The sequence below is a fragment of the Geotrypetes seraphini genome, chromosome 7 (assembly GCF_902459505.1).
Source record: "Geotrypetes seraphini chromosome 7, aGeoSer1.1, whole genome shotgun sequence".
Lineage (NCBI taxonomy): Eukaryota > Metazoa > Chordata > Amphibia > Gymnophiona > Dermophiidae > Geotrypetes > Geotrypetes seraphini.
The window spans coordinates 8,857,547-8,876,333 of record NC_047090.1 but is presented as its reverse complement, the minus strand read 5'-3'; the positions used below and the strand labels follow the sequence as shown (position 1 = coordinate 8,876,333).

The 18,787-nt window shown below is 45.3% G+C and overlaps 2 protein-coding genes across 5 annotated transcripts in view; one reads left to right on the top strand and one right to left on the bottom strand.

Moving 5' to 3' along the window:
• The window catches only part of FBXO7 (F-box protein 7), a 27,205-nt gene extending 9,422 nt beyond the window's left edge, over positions 1–17,783 (bottom strand). The window contains exons 1-6 of one of the 3 annotated variants that reach the window (XM_033951023.1): positions 17,653–17,783; positions 12,385–12,531; positions 8,397–8,529; positions 4,954–5,251; positions 1,893–2,129; positions 621–762 (exon numbers count right to left, since the gene is read on the bottom strand). In XM_033951023.1, coding sequence (XP_033806914.1) covers positions 621–762; positions 1,893–2,129; positions 4,954–5,251; positions 8,397–8,518 — 799 coding nt within the window. In that variant the 5' untranslated portion in view covers positions 8,519–8,529; positions 12,385–12,531; positions 17,653–17,783. Of the gene's footprint in view, positions 1–620; positions 763–1,892; positions 2,130–4,953; positions 5,252–8,396; positions 8,530–12,384; positions 12,532–15,822; positions 16,091–17,387; positions 17,484–17,652 lie in introns of those variants that run through there. The other 2 variants (XM_033951022.1, XM_033951020.1) reach the window with 2 other exon arrangements.
• RTCB (RNA 2',3'-cyclic phosphate and 5'-OH ligase) overlaps positions 17,701–18,787 on the top strand; it is a 23,193-nt gene continuing 22,106 nt past the window's right edge. The window contains exon 1 of one of the 2 annotated variants that reach the window (XM_033951024.1): positions 17,701–17,939. In XM_033951024.1, the coding sequence (XP_033806915.1) occupies positions 17,847–17,939 (93 nt within the window). In that variant the 5' untranslated portion in view covers positions 17,701–17,846. The remainder of the gene's footprint in view (positions 17,940–18,787) is intronic. The other variant, XM_033951025.1, reaches the window with a different exon arrangement.

Here is an 18,787-nt window from a genome sequence, read left to right as displayed (position 1 = left end):
TAGATTGTGAGCCTTCGGGACAGTAAGGGTATTTCTAAGTACCTATTCTTTATTTATTTATCTTATTTTTATTTTATCCTTTAATGTATATTTCTCTGTAAACCTATATTACTTATAATTTTAATGTACCCTATTGTCTATTTTTTCTGTAAACCGCTTAGAATCCTAACGGAGTTTAGCCGTATATAAGAAATAAATTACATTACATATATCAATTTGAGTGTGCTAACAGCCATATTAGCTTCTAAATTAATTTCTGTACTTCAGTCCAAAGCATATTAACAGCTCTAAAAGGCTCTGTATACTACTGCCTTTTAACAGGGAAGATAAACCACTGCACACACTCCTGCAGTCAGCTAGCACAGGGGACAACCGTCAGATTTTCCAGGTGTCTGCAATGTATAAGGCACGAGACCTAGTTGCGTGCAATGGAAGCAGTTCAAGCAAATTAATCTCATTCATTGTGGAAACATTGAAAGCCTGTGTTGTGGCACATACACATTGCTATAGCACTGGATTCTCTGGATATTATTTTGACCCTAACCAAGTTCTTTCATACTGCCTATTGCCACGGCTTGGAATGGTAAAGCTGCGAGCAGAGAGGTCTGGCAGCACAGTACCGTTGACAACGATCAGATTCCCCATGGGCACACAGGTGAGCGTTGATAAGCCTACATCAGAGAGGGGGTGCGTATACTGCAGCTTGTAAATGCCTCCATTTCGCCATCTGTCTGGCATCAGTAGGACTTTGCTGTCTGATCCCTGTGTGCAGAGAATAAGGATGAAAACATTGTTTAAAAGTAAAAATCTCCAAAGCAACATCCAAAGTACAGAGACTGTGATTTTAACTCTCAGTATTACTTCATGATTCTCCCCATACATTTTGCTAGAATCCATACAGAAGTTTACACTCAAATTAACACCACATTAATGATTTCAAGCGGGCTACAGCTATACTTGATCGAGGCAAACAGCGTGCAAGAATTTAAGAGCAAATGGGATGCCCATGTGGGATCCCTTAGAGGGTTAAGCCAAGGGAACCTGACACCAGGAGTGGGATCCCTAGGATAGTAGACTTGGGGGTGGATCAGTAGAGTGGGCAGACCTGATGGGCTATGGCCCTTATCTGCCGTCATCTTCTATGTTTCTATGTTTACTTTAATTTTTACTGTGTCAGCATGAGACAATAAAAACAGAACTATTTTCATGGTGGGTGCACTGTGTGACCTTAAAGAAACTCCAGCAGATCCTGTAAGAGGGAAAAAGAGGGCTTGGATACTTTGGACTGCAAAGCTGAAGATGGTGAATGGCGGAAATAGCTGTGTATCATACATAAGAAGTATGGAGGGAAATGTAGGGAAAGTATCGGAAGACGAGACCTTCTGTTCATTTCTTCCCTAAAGATCTGTTAGTGCTCCCCGACATTATGATTCTGTGTAAATTAGGATGCAACTGTGCTGAGCATTTTCATACACGGGACTGGCACCTGTAAAGTCTGAATCAAGAACGAACAACTCAAGAACAGGCTCACTACAAGAGGTTGAATTCTTGAACACGGGGAAAAGAGCAAAATAAAAATGCGCAAAAAAACCTCAATAGAACAAAACCAAATCAGTGAGATCAGCAGGGCACAGAAGTGTATAATTCAGGCTTCAGTCCTTGAGGGCTGCAAACTGGCCAGGTTTTCAGGATATCTTTGATAATATGCCTGAGAAACACTGGCATGCCCACAGATCTCACTCGTGCATGTGCTTCAGGCTTTGAGGATATCCCTTGTCTGTTTGCAGCTCTCAAGGACTGAACCAGCACGAAAGGATCCGCCCCAGAGTCAGTGAAAGCCCCGAGAGGGCCATTGTGCCCCTTTAAAGTCTAATCCCCGTTTCTTCTCTTACCTTAGGTAAATAGCCTGTCTCCAGCATGAGCAGATGCACCACCACAATTAGTGCATCGCTGGAGTTGGTGCACTCAGCCGCATGGTATAACTTCTCTAAGGAGTGTGGCACATGCCCGTCTGTAGCCTCGCTGCAAAGCATTGGTTCCAAGGGACAGGGTGATGGAACGTCTTCTGTATCCATGTCTGCCGGCAAAACCCTGAAGTTGGATTCTCCAGGAACCCCGCTTCCTCCTGACTTAAAAATCAGGAAAAGAAACACACAAGATTGATTAACAGTGCCCCAAAGGATTACATTTGGCAGGACAGCGCACACAAAGGGTGGTAGTCTGTGAACGGCGCTGTAAGTTAGGCGGTGGTAGGCACTCTACTTTGTTTTAATTGGCTTTAATCGGCGCAGTAATTGACCGTGCCATTAAAAAACAATTTTTTAAAAAGTAGATGCCAGAAGGCGTCTACTCCAAGCCAACAAAGATCAAAGTAGGCTTGGCTAGGGGTAGAGTTGACCTTAAAACTGTGCCTATTGGCGCCTAAATACCAGGTTTCCCCGAAAAGAAGACAGTGTCTTATATTAATTTGGGGTCCAAAAAAAGCACTCAGGCTTATTTTCTTCATGTACAACGATCATCTCTCCCTTCCTCTCCTCCACCCCAATTCTTCCTCTTTCCTCTCCCCCCCCCCAATGTGCAGCATCTTTCTATCCCTCCCTCCCTCCTTCCCATCTTTCCATCCCTCCGATCCAATTAGGGCTTATTTTTGGGGTAGGAGTAATATTAGGAGCACCTTTAAAAATCATGCTAGGGCTTACTTTTGGGGTAGGCCTTATTTTCAGGGAAACACGGAAGAACTTAGGCATCTGCAATATAGGCCAATAAACCCCTGGGATACATTGCAAACGCCTAACTTCTGTGCTAGGTGTCATTAGCTGATTCTTTAAGCGCAATTGATATGCGGTCGCCGCCGTTTTTGTAGGCGACTGCCAATATAAGTGCCATTTACAGAATCTGGCCCAAACTGCTCTAGAGTGCATTCTCCTCACTCACTGCTGCTTTCCGGCCTCCAGGGATGGCTCAAAGCAGCAGCATTAAGGGGCCAGTGATATGGCAGGGTAGCATCACCTGATTTCCCCTTTCTTAACCCAGTACTTTTGACGTAACCAGACAGAGATGCCAATGGCAGCAGAAGGAAGAGTCTGAACACTGGACCAGGATATTGAAGATGAGGACATTGGAACCGGAGGGGGCACAGAGTTTAAACATAAGAATAGACTTACTAGGTCAGACAAAAGGTCCATCAAGCCCAGCAGCCCATTCTCACGATGGCCAATCCAGGTCACTAGTACCTGGCCAAAACCCAAGTAGCAGCAACATTCGATTTGATAGAGACTTTTAAAATATTAAAAGGATTTGATGAAATAGACCAAGAAGCAGCATTACTAAGATTTTCAGATGTGACACGGACAAGAGGTCATAGCCTGAAACTGGGTGGCAGCAGGTTCAGGACGAATGCCAGGAAGTTCTGTTTCTCACAACGAGTGGTGGGCGCTTGGAATTCTCTTCCTGAGGGTGTTGTGGCGGAGACTACTCTTCGGGGTTTCAAGCACAAGTTGGATATACACCTTCTTGCAAATCATATTGAGGGATACGGTAATTTCAGGTTTTCATAATAGAGAACCTAAATGGGCCGCCGCGTGAGCGGATCGCTGGACTTGATGGACCTCGGTCTGATCCAGTGAAGGCATTTCTTATGTTCCATGCTTCCAAACCAGGGCAAGCAGTGGAATCCCCCATGTCTGTCTCAATAACAGACTATGGACTTTTCCTCCAGGAACTTGTCCCAACCTTTCTTAAAACCAGCTACGCTATCCGCTCTTACCACAACCTCTGGCAACACATTTCACAGCTTAACTATTCTCCGATTGAAAAAAAAAATTTCCCTCTGTAATTTTTGACGGAGTGAAAAATCGATCCTGTTCTACTCCACTCAGGATTTTGTAGACTTCAATCATATCACCCCCTCAGCTGTCTCTTTTCTAAGCTGAAGAGCCCTAACCATACGAGAGGAGTTCCATCCCCTTTACCATCTTGGTCATTCTTCTTTGAACCTTTTCTAGTGCCACTATATCTTTCTTGAGATAAGGAGACCAGAATTGAACGCAATACTCCAGATGAGGTCGCACCATGGAGTGATACAGGGGCATTATAACATTCTTAGTCTTGTTAACCATGCCTTTTTTAATAATTCCTAGCATCCTGTTTGCTTTTTTGGCCGCCGCTGCACATTGGGCGGAAGGTTTCATCGTATTGTCTACGATGACACCCAGATCCTTTTCTTGGGTGCTAATCCCCAAGGTGGACCCTAGCATCCGGTAACTGAAATGACTCAAAGGAGGGTAAAGAAGGGAAATGCCCGCTCCCTTTGGTGAGGGTAGGAAGGAAGGGAAAGAGTACTGTGGGGGTGGGGAAGGTGCACGGGTGAAGGTTCACCTGGGGCATCATTCAGCCTCTCTTGTATTTCAAATGCAGGCACTTTTGAAATCAATAAAGCAACCAAAACAAGCCATGAGTTCTATCACATCCCACTAGTGGCAATTAGGCCCCACAAGAGCAGAATTACTGGATGCCACCTGATTGTGGTTAATTTATTACCCATCCCCCATTTATTACCCATCCCCAGGTCTTCTATGGTATCAAGCAGCCTTATGGGGCAAAGACCTGGAAAAACTAATTACACACACAAACAACTATGGTGAATTTAGGAAACACCTAAAAACATACCTGTTCTTGAAATACCTAGGTAACGAATCTGTACAAAAGACCCCATCACAATCCCACCCCCCAAATCTGATCTCGTAAACTGTTAACCACTAATCTCCAACTATGAATGTTCCATTCAATTTGTAGAATCTTTCTAATTCATTGTAAACCGCATAGAACTTCACGGTCCTGCGGTATATAAACTGTTATTATTATTACTCCACTCATCACAGAAAACCTGCAGCACACACATTGGATTGTGTCCTATTTTTAATCAAAGTCTGCTGGTCTCAGCTTGGTACTCACCGTAAAGTTATCCTCAATCCCAGCCATAGTGTTGCAGTTCTGCAGGGATTCGCCTGGGCTTTCTTCAGTTTCTGTCCTGGCCTGGCTACGGACAGTGATTACACTGTGAGCCGCCTGATTGCTCTGAGGCGCGCGAGAGAGTGGGGAGTACCGCTGAGGTGAAAGGTGTGCCGTGGCAGATTCTGGAAGTAACAAACAAATCAAATCTCCAGAAACTATCCCATAAGAAACCAGCGTCTCCTGCTCTCCGCTGAGGGGATCTTTGCCATTCAGTGTGATCGTAAAGGATGTGTCAGAGCTGTAGAGAGAAAGAGAGAGCACAAAGCACAAGAAGCTGTCACATCAGAGACGCTCAAAATGTCCCGCTGTTCCCTTTCTCCTGCTTTCATCTGAATGTTGACATTTTCTTAGTTCTACGTAGACCATTCAGTTATGGGTTTTAGCAGGATTCAACTGCATTTCAACAACCTGAACAGAAAAGGTTTATCATGAAATACAGATGCCATCGTTTGAGCTGGGAGAGAGAGATAAGGCAGGGGCAAGGCCTCAGAATCCTCTTCAAACACATGATGTGAGCAATTTGTTGACTACCAAAGCCAGAAAGCTTACATTTCTGGAAAACATATTCAGATCTATTTTAGCCAGCTGTTCCCTGAATTATTTCCAGTTTTAATAATAATCAACGATAAATCCCACAGTTGAAACATAAATAGCCATGATCCTGTCCCTGGAAATTACAGTACTGTAACATTTTTCACATTGTTGTTCTAGAGAGACAGACACTAAAGAATCAATTTTTTTCTGTCACTGCTCCATCTTTATGGAAAAGTATGCCTTTGTACTTCCAAGAAGACTCTCCTCTCACCAAACTTAAAAACATTTCTATTCAAAGATGCATTTGACTGTTAATATCATTTATAAGCTCTTTCTATTGGACAGGATTTAACAGCCTCCCTACTCTAGTACCCTTTTGATGTCTCCCTTTCCTTTCCATCATTGTATTTCTCCCCCCTCTCCTACCTACTCCTGTACCATCTTTCTTAGTCACTGTGATTACCTTTTTAATTTCTAGATTTGCAAACATATCCACCGCTTAGAAATTTTGTTAATGTGGTTTATCAAATTTCGATAAACTTGACACTTGATTCATTCGCTAATATCAACTTTATGATTCCATGCGTCCTCCCAAAGAGACTGTGATATGATATGCACATACCTAATCTCTCTCTCTGCTAATTTTGGGGTACAGACTGTAGTGCTGTTGTAGTGCTGTGTGGCACTGGTTCTACTTCCCAACCTCTAGAGTTGCTGTTGAAACCTACTCCAGCCTTCATCCTGATCTGACCTTGCCACTTTAGGGACCCAGACCACAGAAGTCTGCCTGATATTGGTCTTACTTGCCAACCTGTGGATCTGCCATCAATGCTCACTCCAGCAAGGTCGTCAATTAAGTTTGAAGGCACCCAAATTCACAGCTCGATTTTGGCCAAAGCTGCCCACAAGCCCCCGCCTTCTCCCTCCCTCCGCACACAGAAAGAGTTCTCCCTCCCAGACCCAGTTGCTTCTGCCCATGTCCTCTTTCCTGTCAAAATAGTTGTTGCTATCTACTTTTTGAGACTGGAGCCTGTTCTGCAGTGGAGATGCATGCGTGAAGCTTATACTGTATCATCTGTACTGAACCTGCTTTTTGCTTCCTGGCTTCAGCTAATGCAGGCAAACTATAAGGATAAGCCAAATGGTTACAGCAGTAAGATGAGATCCAGAAGAAGCCCAAGGTTCAAATCTCTCTTCTTCCATTAATGCTCCTTGTGACTGGATAGGTAACACCAGCTTCCATCACCTCACAGAAATAGACTGTCAGGACTACATGACAGAGAATCACCTGCTGTACCTGGATGCAACTCACCCCGAGATCAGATTTGAAAAGAGATGTAATTCAATCCAAGTCCCATCTAGTCTAATAACCAAGACAGCCAGTTTCAAATTCCACTGCTGCCCCTTTTGATCTTGGGCAAAGTCACTTACGACTTGATTCTATAAATGGTGCCTACCGATACATTAATTGAACAAGGTCAGTCAATGCTGTTAACGAGGATTAACTAGAAAATAGGAGCCTAGAAAGAAAACTCAATTCAGTAAAAAGTCACCTATAAATTTATGGCTGCCCTAAGAAAAAAACACAGGTGCCTAGAGAGATGGGCATGGCTTGAATTTAGGCAGCCTTTTACAGGATCAGCACTTTAATGCTTGTTAATAAATCTAACCTCGGGTTTGTACCTAAGATAAAGAAGGACTAGACCAAGGTCACAAGGAACATTCATGTAGATGTGGGATTTGAATCTTGGCCTCCCCGATTCCTCAATTCACTGGTGAAACTGCTAAGCTACACTCCTACTCCAAAAAAAGGGAAAGGGGTAGACGATCAACTGGCTGGGTAACTTAATCCTATCTAAGTTTTAGAAAACTAGTAAAAACAAACTTGTTCAACCGATTTGTAACCTAAATGTTCCTATTCCCTATTGCTTTACTCCAACCGATTTTTACCACGATCTCTCAATCTCGCTCTGTTCTCTGCCTACATGTATTGATGACTGTACAGTGCGCCTATTCTCGCTGACTGTTCCAGCCCTTCCTTCCCTGTATCCGCTTACATGTACTCTATAACTTTACTTTGTACCTATCTTCGCTGATTGTCCAGCTCCTCTTATTGTAAACCGCCTCGAACTACTACGGCTTTGGCGGTATATAAGAATAAAATTATTACACTATTTCACGAGCAGCTCCAGGTAAGTTAATTCAACTACACTAGACATTTCCCTGTCCCCAGCTAGAGAATGACAGGATGACAGAATTTGTCACCGTCCCCATGGATAACCGTGGGAAACCATCCCCGTGCCATTCTTTAAGGAGAGGGAAGAACCAGAGTATGAGTGGGCCCAGCCACTGACCCTCAAGCCTTGCATTGAAGAACGCTGGTGTAGAAGGACCGAGAGGTTGAGATAGACACTAAAGAATGACACAGGATGGTTTCCCACGGTTATCTGCAGGAACAAATTCTGTCACCATGTCATTCTCTACTCACAATCTAATTTTGTACTTGAGACAATCAAGAATTCATTCGCAGTTAATGGATGTTAATGCAATTAATGTAAGTTTTTGGTAAACAGGCCCCCTGAAAATAATGGAGTTTGCATTAGTTAATGTGCATTACAAAGCATCAACATTTTAGTAAATTTAGCCCTTAGCTAGTTTGGAAATATGAGCAATGAAATCCAAAGAATAATCCCAATTTATTTGAACCACACTTGGTGCTCTGTCATCTCTATAGTTCAATCACATTTTCTACACATGTGAAACAGACTCATACTCTTTGTTTACTCTATCCCCGCAAAATGCACTTTGAGATAACAATTCAGCCGCCAGATGTGCACTTTGTTCTGTACCTGTAACCCAAGGCAGGTAAGACAGAGTCACAGAGCTTGCTTTGCAGGTCACTCAGGGTGCACTCCTCCGATTCCAGTTCCACCCAACTGGTCTGTTTCTTCACCCGTACACGGAGCTTCATGGTCAGGGACTCTTGGAAGAGAAAGAAAATGCTCAGTGTAAGGCAGTTACAAGATGCCGCCCTGCCACAGCTCTGAAACAACCTGCACCAAAGGATTTCTTAGGCACAGGGCATAAACCTGCCTGACAAGCCCTTGTGGCACTCTATAATGCATACTAAAAATTAGTTGTGAACAAAATATTGACTTCTTCAATTTTAAAACTCTCTTCTTAGATCAAGAAACAAACCTATCCCCCTTCCCATTTTCAAACTCCATTTTTGCCTAAGTCTACCAGTTTTAAAATTCCAGGCAGCCCGATAACCTGCGGAGATGGGGTTGATTCTGACTGCAGCTCCTTGTGACTCTGGGCAAATCACTTACCCCTCTATTGCACAAAATAAGTACCTGAACCTAATATGTAAACTGCTTTGCTTATAACCACAGAAAGGTGGTTTATCAAATCTCATCCCCTGCCCCTATCTCCCAAACAAGGCATGCAAAGCACAAACCCCCCCCCCAAAAAAAAAAAAAACAACAACCAACCATTCACAGAAAGGAGGGAACAGATTGTGCTAACAACTCCAGGCATTATCCCTCAAAATCAGCAGAATCACAGCATGAGTGCATCTCAAACTGGAGCATTATTCCACTTCAGCCCATCTAACAATAACGGTTCATAGTCAAATGCGTGCAATACAAAAGCGCAAAGACAACTGAGGACGAGACAATAGTCTTGCGCTGAGTTGTCTTTGCGCAATTGTATTTGACTTGCCACCAACAATAACACATATCGGACTGAGGCAGGGCTTAAATTCTGCTCCTTTTCAGAAAGCCTGTAGGGAGCCCAGAACAGAGCAGAAAATAGTCCCTTTACTCCCTGATCTAGTCTCTCTTTTCCTGATGCTGCCACCTCGGCCCACCTGTCCCCTTCCCCTGGTGCTACAGTTCTACTTCCTTTACTCCTGGCAGAATTCTACGCAACTGCACAATTCCCTTTTCCCGCACAGTATCTCAATCATGTCAGCATCTTTGGGTCACGGTATTGGCAGGAATTCCCACATGCTACTTACCGCTAACCCAGAAGTATCTCTGCAGCAAAGGGGAGGCTTCCGGGTTAGTGGCAGATAGCAAGAGAGAGAGTCGCTGCTGATACCGTGACCCAAAGAAGCAAGCCTTAGAGTACAGGGGAAAAGAGGAAGGAAAGTTGGTGGCACAGAGGGAGGGAAGGGGTGAGGGGAAGGAAAGATGCTGGCACAAGGGGAGGAGAAGGAGACATGCATGGTGAAGGGAAAGGATGAAATTGCATTTAATGGAGGGGAGAAAGGGAGAGATGGTGCATGGAAGGGGACAGAGAGATTGGACACAGGGCACAAGGATGGGAGAGAGAGAGAGGTGTTGGATATAGAGGTGGATGAGAGGGAGGGAGAGATACATAAGAGGTTGAGGAGGAGAAGGAGGGAAATGTTGGATGCAGGAGAAGAATGGGGTGATGGACAGATGCCTAGAAATGGGAGTGAGGGAAGGGAGTGGGAGAAATGTTGGACCATGGCAGAGAGTGCAGCAGCAGGGAAGAGAAAGGGAAATGTTAGGCTATGAGGATGGGGAGGGAAGGAAGAGAGAGAAGTTGCTGGGCTATAAGGGTGGAGGAAGGAAGAGAATGGTAGAACCCTGAAGGGGAGGAGAGGGTGGCAAGGAAATGGATGAGAGGATAGATATAACAGAGGGTAGAAAAGTGGTAACAGAGGTACATTGAAGATGAAAGGGAATGGAGGGCTGAGGAAGGAATGAGAGAAGATGAAAAGTGAAAAAGAGGAGAAGGGTAAGAAAGAGGCAGAAAAGAGCTAAAGAGGAATGATCAATACGTGTGAGGCAGCTGTAATATGGGAATAGACAGGAGAGAGTAGAACAGACAAATGGAGAATTAGCAGACGACAGGAAAGCAGAAAAAAGAAACTGGAACCAACACAATGGAAAAATAAAACATCCAGACAAAGGTAGAAGAAAAAACATTTGATTTTTAATTGTCGGAGCTAATACCACCGCAGCCAGCGATAAAAAAGCCTAATGTGGCTTCAGAAAAGGGGGCCTTTGTGTGCAGAATTTTTGATTTTTTTTTTTTGCACAGAATTTTGCCAGGAGTATTCCTTTTTTGCCTACAATTTAAGGTCATATTTTAAACACTGTACATTGCAGGGTGATATTTAACCTTCTACCCACAAATTTCAGTCCGGTTCAATGTTTTAATGCTTGTTAACAGCTATGCAAACTAGAGAAAAAAAAAAAAAAAGAGATGAAAATGAAAAAAAAAAATAAAGCTATAGTTTATATTCCGCTTTCAATTAAAGCGGATTACAACATTACGTACTTGACATTTATACGACGTATATTGCAGAATTCATCAGGTAAGCATAACAGATCGCTCTAAAACAAACCTTGAAAAACCTTTCCATTTTGTCAAAACATGTACATTAAAGCGTATATTTCCTCTGACAAAAAAAGATGACGTTTAAGATGTGTCGTAGCCCTTTCAGGACCAAGGGACATATTTGTCCCATAACTTTAAAATCCTATAAATTTTGATTGGGATAGTCTACAGTTCTAAATTTGATATGTACGGATTCCATAGGATACTGCCTTTATGTAAACAAACTGGTTCCGACATTCATTCATTAGCGTCGTTGCCAGATTGACGAGAAGATTCACTTGCCACACTGTCCATAAGCCAGAAGTGTGATTTTATTAAATAAAAATAATGATATTTCACACAAAAAAAATCAATTTTTTGGCATCTGCAAGCCCTTTTTACCATAAAAATGTCGTCAAAACCACAAAAATTGGCCTACGATCCTTATGGTCCTGAAAGGGTTAAACTGACACAAATTTTCTGCTGTTGGAGATACACTGGAAGTTTATTCCATTCATTTGGTCCAGCACATGAAAAAGTACTTTTCCTTACAGAATTTCCAAACACAGTTTCTTCCGAGTTGGAACAAGAAGCCCTGACTGAGCTGCAGAGTAAAAGCTGTAACTCACAATTACGCATCTAGAATAACAAAGACAAATAAAGGAAAGACCAGAGGAGCAGGATCGTATTTACAGTCATCTCCCCAACAGGCTCTGCTCTACAGATTTAGGGCTTCTTTTCCGAAGGCGCGTTAGGGCCTTAACACGCAGAATACCGTGCGCTAGCCGCTACCGCCTCCTCTTGAGCAGGCGGTAGTTTTTCAGCTAGCGCGCGCTAATCCGGTGCGTGCACTAAAAACGCCCTTAATCTTGCACCTATCAATTGGATTCCACATCTTAACCAAACAGTCCAAGCACAAATTTCAGCACAACTGGTCCACCGGCAGATAAATCATTGTGAAATCCGACATCCTGGAGTTAAAAAGTGTTCATGAAAATTGAACAGGGCTGACTCATTTTTATAAAATAATTTAGAGATAAAAACAAGTCAAACACAGCAACTGCTCCAAGGTCTCAAATGTGCTTAAATATGTTCCAGATTTGATTAATAACTTTCATTTTCGGTTCTCAGTTTCACTTTACAGCTTCAGACATGAAATCAACATCTTGGCTATGCCAGATATTTGCCCAAACAAATCTAATCTAAGGCTTGGCTTTATATACCAAGACATCACTGCAAGAACGCTCGACTCAGTTTACAATAGTTAACTTAACAAATAAAACCCATAAAGAATAAGACCAAGGGGTCCTTCTATCAAGCCGCGCTAGCCCCCGCTAAAAAACTAACCCCTGCTCAATGCAGGAGTTAGCAGCTAGTGCGGCAGGCGGTTTAATGCGCATTAAACCCCTACCGCAGCTTGATAAAAAGATCCGTAAGTTTCGGGAGATTAATTTTCAAAGTGTTTAGCAAATAGTTAGTCACCTGGAGAGCAGTAACTTTCTGGTGAAACACCAGGATGGCACAAGCACTGAAGTTTCTGATGTTGATGTACGGATATTTCCACGTAGCTCAATGCATCTTAAGAGGGTCTGGAAAGATGTTTCATCAGCTGAGCTCCCTCTGTTGCACCTAGATAATTAATGTATGTTACTTATGCCATCATGATAACTGAAACTAAACAGCACAGACAGTGCAATCACTTTTACCACTACTGACATGATGGGCTCACCAGATGTCATGGAAGCCAACAACATCCATTCTTGTTTGCTGCATGGACCAGAGTCAAGGCCTGCGGAGTAGGTGAAAGGCAGAGCTGGGGCTGGTGTTAAACATGCAGGGGCCCAGGGCAAAAATTTGGGAGGAGACTCTAAGTCCTTTAGTTACAGAGAGACTTCGGACCCTCTGTTGCATGGAGGCTCAGGGCAATCACCCTGTTTATAAACATCCTTACTCCGTCAAAACCAAACAGAATTAATGTTAACGTGAATCGGCTGCATGATAACTAGTGATTAATGAAGCAGGTTAGGAATCTGGGTAAAGTCTTATAAGGTGTACAACAACTCAGCAAACAGGCAAGTACTTCAGAGTAGAGAATGACATGATGACAAATTTCATCACCGTTCCTATCCCCGCAGGAAACAATCCCATGTAATTCTTTTGTGTCTATCTCAACCTCAGTCCTTCTACACCAGTGTTCTTCAATGCAAGGCTTGAGGGTCAGTGGCGGAAATCCATCCTGTGTCATTCTTTTGTGTCTATCTCAACCTTGGTCCTTCTACACCAGCGTTCTTCAATGCAGGGCTTCAAGGTCAGTGGCTGGAAACCATCCCGTGTCATTTTTTACTGTCTGTCTCAACCTCAGTCCTTCTACACCAGCATTCTTCAATGCAAGGCTTGAGGGTCAGTGGCTGGAAACCATCCCATGTCATTCTTTTGTATCTATCTCAACCTCAGTCCTTCTACACCAGTGTTCTTCAATGCAAGGCTTGAGGGTCAGTGGCTGGAAACCATCCCATATCATTCTTTAGCGTCTATCTCAGCCTCGGTCCTTCTACACCAGCATTCTTCAATGCAAGGCTTGAGGGTCAGTGGCTGGAAACCATCCCATGTCATTTTTTACTGTCTGTCTCAAACTCGGTCCTTCTACACCAGCGTTCTTCAATGCAAGGCTTGAGGGTCAGTGGCTGGAAACCATCCTGTGTCATTCTTTAGCGTCTCTCTTACATTACATTAGTGAGTTCTATTCTGCCTATACCTTGCAGTTCAAGGCGGATTATAAAAGAGCTAACTGGACATTTCCAGTAACGTTACAATTGTTTTTTGGTTACAAAAGAGGTAAGATAGCTGGATAATTTCCAGGAGAACTTGCAAATTGGATAGTAAAATGACTGGACATTTCTAGGTAATATTACAAATAAGTTACAAATAAGATTATATTACATTTTAGGGATCTGTATTCTTGGTTGGTATTTTTGCAAGGCTTGAGGGTCAGTGGCTGGAAACCATCCTGTGTCATTCTTTAGCGTCTATCTCAGCCTCGGTCCTTCTACACCAGCGTTCTTCAATGCAAGGCTTGAGGGTCAGTGGCTGGAAACCGTCCTGTGTCATTCTTTAGCGTCTATCTCAGCCTCGGTCCTTCTACACCAGCGTTCTTCAATGCAAGGCTTGCGGGTCAGTGGCTGGAAACCGTCCTGTGTCATTCTTTAGTGTCTATCTCAACCTCAGTCCTTCTACACCAGCATTCTTCAATGCAAGGCTTGAGGGTCAATGGTTCTGCCCATTCATACTCTGATTCTTCCCTCTCTCTTTAAAGAATGACATGAAGATAGTTTCCCACTGTTATCCGTGGGGACAGAAACGGTGATGAATTTTGGCAGTGTCATTCTCTACTTCAGAGAATGTCTTGCACTCTGTCTAATTCTGCTGATGTGGCAAAAGTAAAGCACCAAAATACTAAGTGGGTTTACCCAAAGCAGGTTGAATTAAAAAGCAACAAAAATAAAGCAAAAAACAAATTATTACCAGCAGTAGCTAGTAACAAAGATAAACCAGGAACTCCGGCCAAACATAAATAATACAGGTATGCCTCTGACTATTCCTTCACAACCCGCAAAACTGAAACTTTTTTAGATATATTACCGTAGAAGCAGGAAGCTTCAGTTGGACTCTCATCTTATCATGGAGTAAAAGTGACACTCAGGGCGAAGACCATACTGAAGAAACCAAACCGGGGGATCACGGGTCGGCCGGGAGGGCGGTCGGGGGTTCTGGAGGGGCGGACATTGGGGGGAGGGGGGTTCATCGAGGGCAGGAGGGCCTGGGATCCCTCCTGCCTGTAATGTAGTGAGGGGTGGGGATAGGGGGTCGCCTGGGCCAGGAGGGCCCTTCCTGGCCCGATTGAGTCGGGGGGTCGCGGTTGCAGCAGGGCAAGAGGGCTTGGGCTCCCTCTTGCCCCGATGTTGTGTGTGTGTGGGGGGGGGAAATGATGCATTGCGGCAGGAGAGATGCTTCATCTCCCCTACCGCGATGCCATCACTCTTCTACCCGAACTGCCACGGGTTGCGGCAGTTCGGGTAGAAGAGTGATAGCATCGCGGTAGGGGAGATGAGGCATCTCTCCTGCCGCGATGGTTAGGTTGCCGGGCCGCTGAACTGATGGCGCCAGCGGCCATCAGCTCAGTGGCCCCTTTTTCGGCACTTAGACCTGGTTTTCTTTCGTCTAAGTCAAACAGGTCTAAGTGCCGACTAAACTGTTTTGGTTATAGGTGTTGTACGCCTAGGTGTAGGTCGGCCCACCTCCCGCCCTTTCCCCTCCTCTAAATACACCTCTTTTCTCTCTCTGCGTTTAGAGACAGGGGAAAGGCCTAAGCTGTTTTTAGATACGTCTAAAAACCAGCTTTGGTTATGGGTACTTGGACGATCAGGCTTTTTGATCGTCCAAGTAGCCATTTAGGACACTTTTTAGACGGTTTTTTTTTATTTTTTATTATTACCCCCATAGTATGTAAGGGGAATGAACTACATACACTCTTTAAAGAAAATAAAGAAACATTTAGGGAAAACACATCTGGAGGGTAACAAAGAATAAATATATGAGCAAGAATAAGCATAGAAGAGAAGTTTGCAACCTATACATAAGTCTAATTAAGATTAAGTATTAGATCATAAGATTTACTGATAGATGAGTTGTCCTGTCTATATCTCAAATACATCCTTATACAAGAAACTTTTTAAAGAGCTTTTGAAAGAAGGAAATTTTAAGAAGAAACTTGAACTAAGTACCATATTTCTGAACGCCAGTGCTGGAGGTGTACAAGAAAGCTTTGAAGCCAACAGTTAGAGGATGTAAATTCAAAAGATATCACCAACATCTCTTTTATCAAGCAACATTATGGGACAAAGATCTGAAAGAACTACTTACCTTTGGGGAATTTAGGAGACACCTGAAAACAACAGATTTGCACAATCTCTAGAGCTGTTAATCACTAGCTTTTAACTATGTGAATTCTACTCATTGTAAACCACATAGAACTTCACGGTCCTGCGGTTTATTATTATTATTAATGCTCACTTAGCCCTGGAGCTGCTGAGCCTGGGATCCTGCCTTTGGTTTGCACAAGGAAATCTTTCTTGTATTAGGGAAGCACCCCCCTGCAATGTTCTTGCACTATCTGCCTCCCCCCCCAATGTTCTTGCACTCTCCGCCTCCCCCTCCCCCAATGTTCTTGCACTCTCTGCCTCCCCCCCAATGTTCTTGCACTCTCTGCCTCCCCCCCCAATGTTCTTGCACTCTCTGCCTCCCCCCCAATGTTCTTGCACTCTCTGCCTCCCCCCCAATGTTCTTGCACTATCCACCTCCCCCCAATGTTCTTGCACTATCCACCTCCCCCCCAATGTTCTTGCACTCTCTGCCTCCCCCCCCCAATGTTCTTGCACTCTCTGCCTCCTCCCCAATGTTCTTGCACTATCCACCTCCCCCCCAATGTTCTTGCACTATCCACCTCCCCCCCAATGTTCTTGCACTATCCACCTCCCCCCAATGTTCTTGCACTATCCACCTCCCCCCAATGTTCTTGCACTCTCTGCCTCCCCCCCCCCAATGTTCTTGCACTCTCTGCCTTCCCCCCCCCAATGTTCTTGCACTCTCTGCCTCCTCCCCAATGTTCTTGCACTCTCTGCCTCCCCCACCAATGTTCTTGCACTCTCTGCCTCCTCCCCAATGTTCTTGCACTATCCACCTCCCCCCAATGTTCTTGCACTATCCACCTCCCCCCAATGTTCTTGCACTCTCTGCCTCCCCCCCCAATGTTCTTGCACTCTCTGCCTCCCCCACCAATGTTCTTGCACTCTCTGCCTCCTCCCCAATGTTCTTGCACTATCCACCTCCCCCCCAATGTTCTTGCACTCTCTGCCTCCCCCCCCCCAATGTTCTTGCACTCTCTGCCTCCCCCACCAATGTTCTTGCACTCTCTGCCTCCTCCCCAATGTTCTTGCACTCTCTGCCTCCCCCCCAACGTTCTTGCACTATCCCCCTCCTCCCAATGTTCTTGCACTATCCACCTCCCCCCCAATGTTCTTGCACTCTCTGCCTCCCCCCAATGTTCTTGCACTATCCGCCTCCCCCCAATGTTCTTGCACTATCCACCTCCCCCCCAACGTTCTTGCACTATCCGCCTCCCCCCCAACGTTCTTGCACTATCCGCCTCCCCCCCAACGTTCTTGCACTATCCGCCTCCCCCCCAATGTTCTTGCACTATTCGCCTCTTATCTGAAGGGGAGGTGGCTGTTTTCCTGCCAACAGGGTGACAAGCGCAAGCAAGGTGTGCATGCGCACACCACCACTCCCTGCTCTTGGGGCGCTTCCTCCCCCCTCCCATCCGTGGCCCTCTTCTTGCGGCGCCAATACCCTGAGCTCCCGCTAGGGGGGGGGCTGAGAGACACCCCGACCTTTCGGGTCCCCACCCCGGCTCTTCCAAGCTCTGCTACCTGGTATCCGCCGTCGCGCTCTCGGAGTCTCGCGCGAAGACACGCCCCCTCCCTCCCACCACGTGACTGGGGAGGGATGTAGGGGTGCGCGCGCACGAGCGGCTCCGGCCACCATCTTGAGTGGGCGTAAAAGGGGGGGGGAGGGGCAGCCCAACGCATGCGCAGAAGGCGGCGTTCCCTCAGGCACGGGCCCCGCCAGTTGCTGCCTGCGGGGACCCTCGAGCCCCCCCTAGAGCGAGGGCTGAAGCGGAAGCCAAAAAGTCACCTGTGCCGGTGCTTATAACGGCCAGCGGGGCAACGCCGATGAGGGGCCGACGCTGTCCATTCAGGAAGAAGTGGCCGTGAAAGGGAAGGGAGGAAGTTTGGGCTTCAGAGGCCTCCGTCACAGCCCACCCCTTGGTGACGTAACGCGCGTCATCATCGGGGGACGTTGTGCGCGCTGATCGCGAGGGCAGCAGGATGAGCCGCAGCTACAACGACGAGCTCCAGTATCTGGAGAAAACCACCCGCAACTGCTGGCGCATCAAGAATGGCTTCGTGCCCAACATGCAGGTGGGGCGGGCGGTGCCTCAGCACCCTGAGGTTGTGGGTTCAAACCCTGGCCAAGTCACTTAATCCCCCCATTGTCCCAGGTCCATTAGATAGATTGTGAGCCCACCAGGACAGACAGGGAAAAATGCTTGAGTACCTAAATAAATTCATGTAAACCGTTCTGAGCTCCCTGGGGAGAACCGTATAAAATTTGACTAAACAAATAGTGTGAAAAGTTCAGCCTCTGATAATTAAGCAGAGCTGGTATTGTGACATCATAATGCCTCTTTCCACCAATAAGAGCCAACCTCATCAGTGATGTCACAATGGCTGGATTGTCCTACACTTGGCTCACTTTTGCTACATTTTGATTTCTAGAGTGGTGCAGTGGTTAAAGCTACAGCCTCAGCACCATGAGGGTTGTGGGTTCAAACCCCGCAGTGCTCCTTGTGACCCTAGGCAAGTCACTCTATCCCCCCATTGTCCCAGGTCCATTAGATAGATTGTGAGCCCACCGGAACAGAGAGGGAAATGCTTGAGTACCTAAATAAATTCATGTAAACCGTTCTGAGCTCCCTGGGGAGAACCGTATAAAATTTGACTAAACAAATAGTGTGAAAAGTTTCAGCCTCTGATAAGCAGAGCCGGTATTGTGATGTCATAATGTCTCATTCCACCAATAAGAGCCAACCTCATCGGTGATGTCACAAAGGCTGGATTGTTCTACACTTTGCTCACTTTTGCTACGTTTTGATTTCTAGAGTAGTGCAGTAATTAAAGCTACAGCCTCAGCACCCTGAGGTTGTGGGTTCAAACCCTGGGCAAGTCACTCTATCCCCCCATTGTCCCAGGTCCATTAGATAGATTGT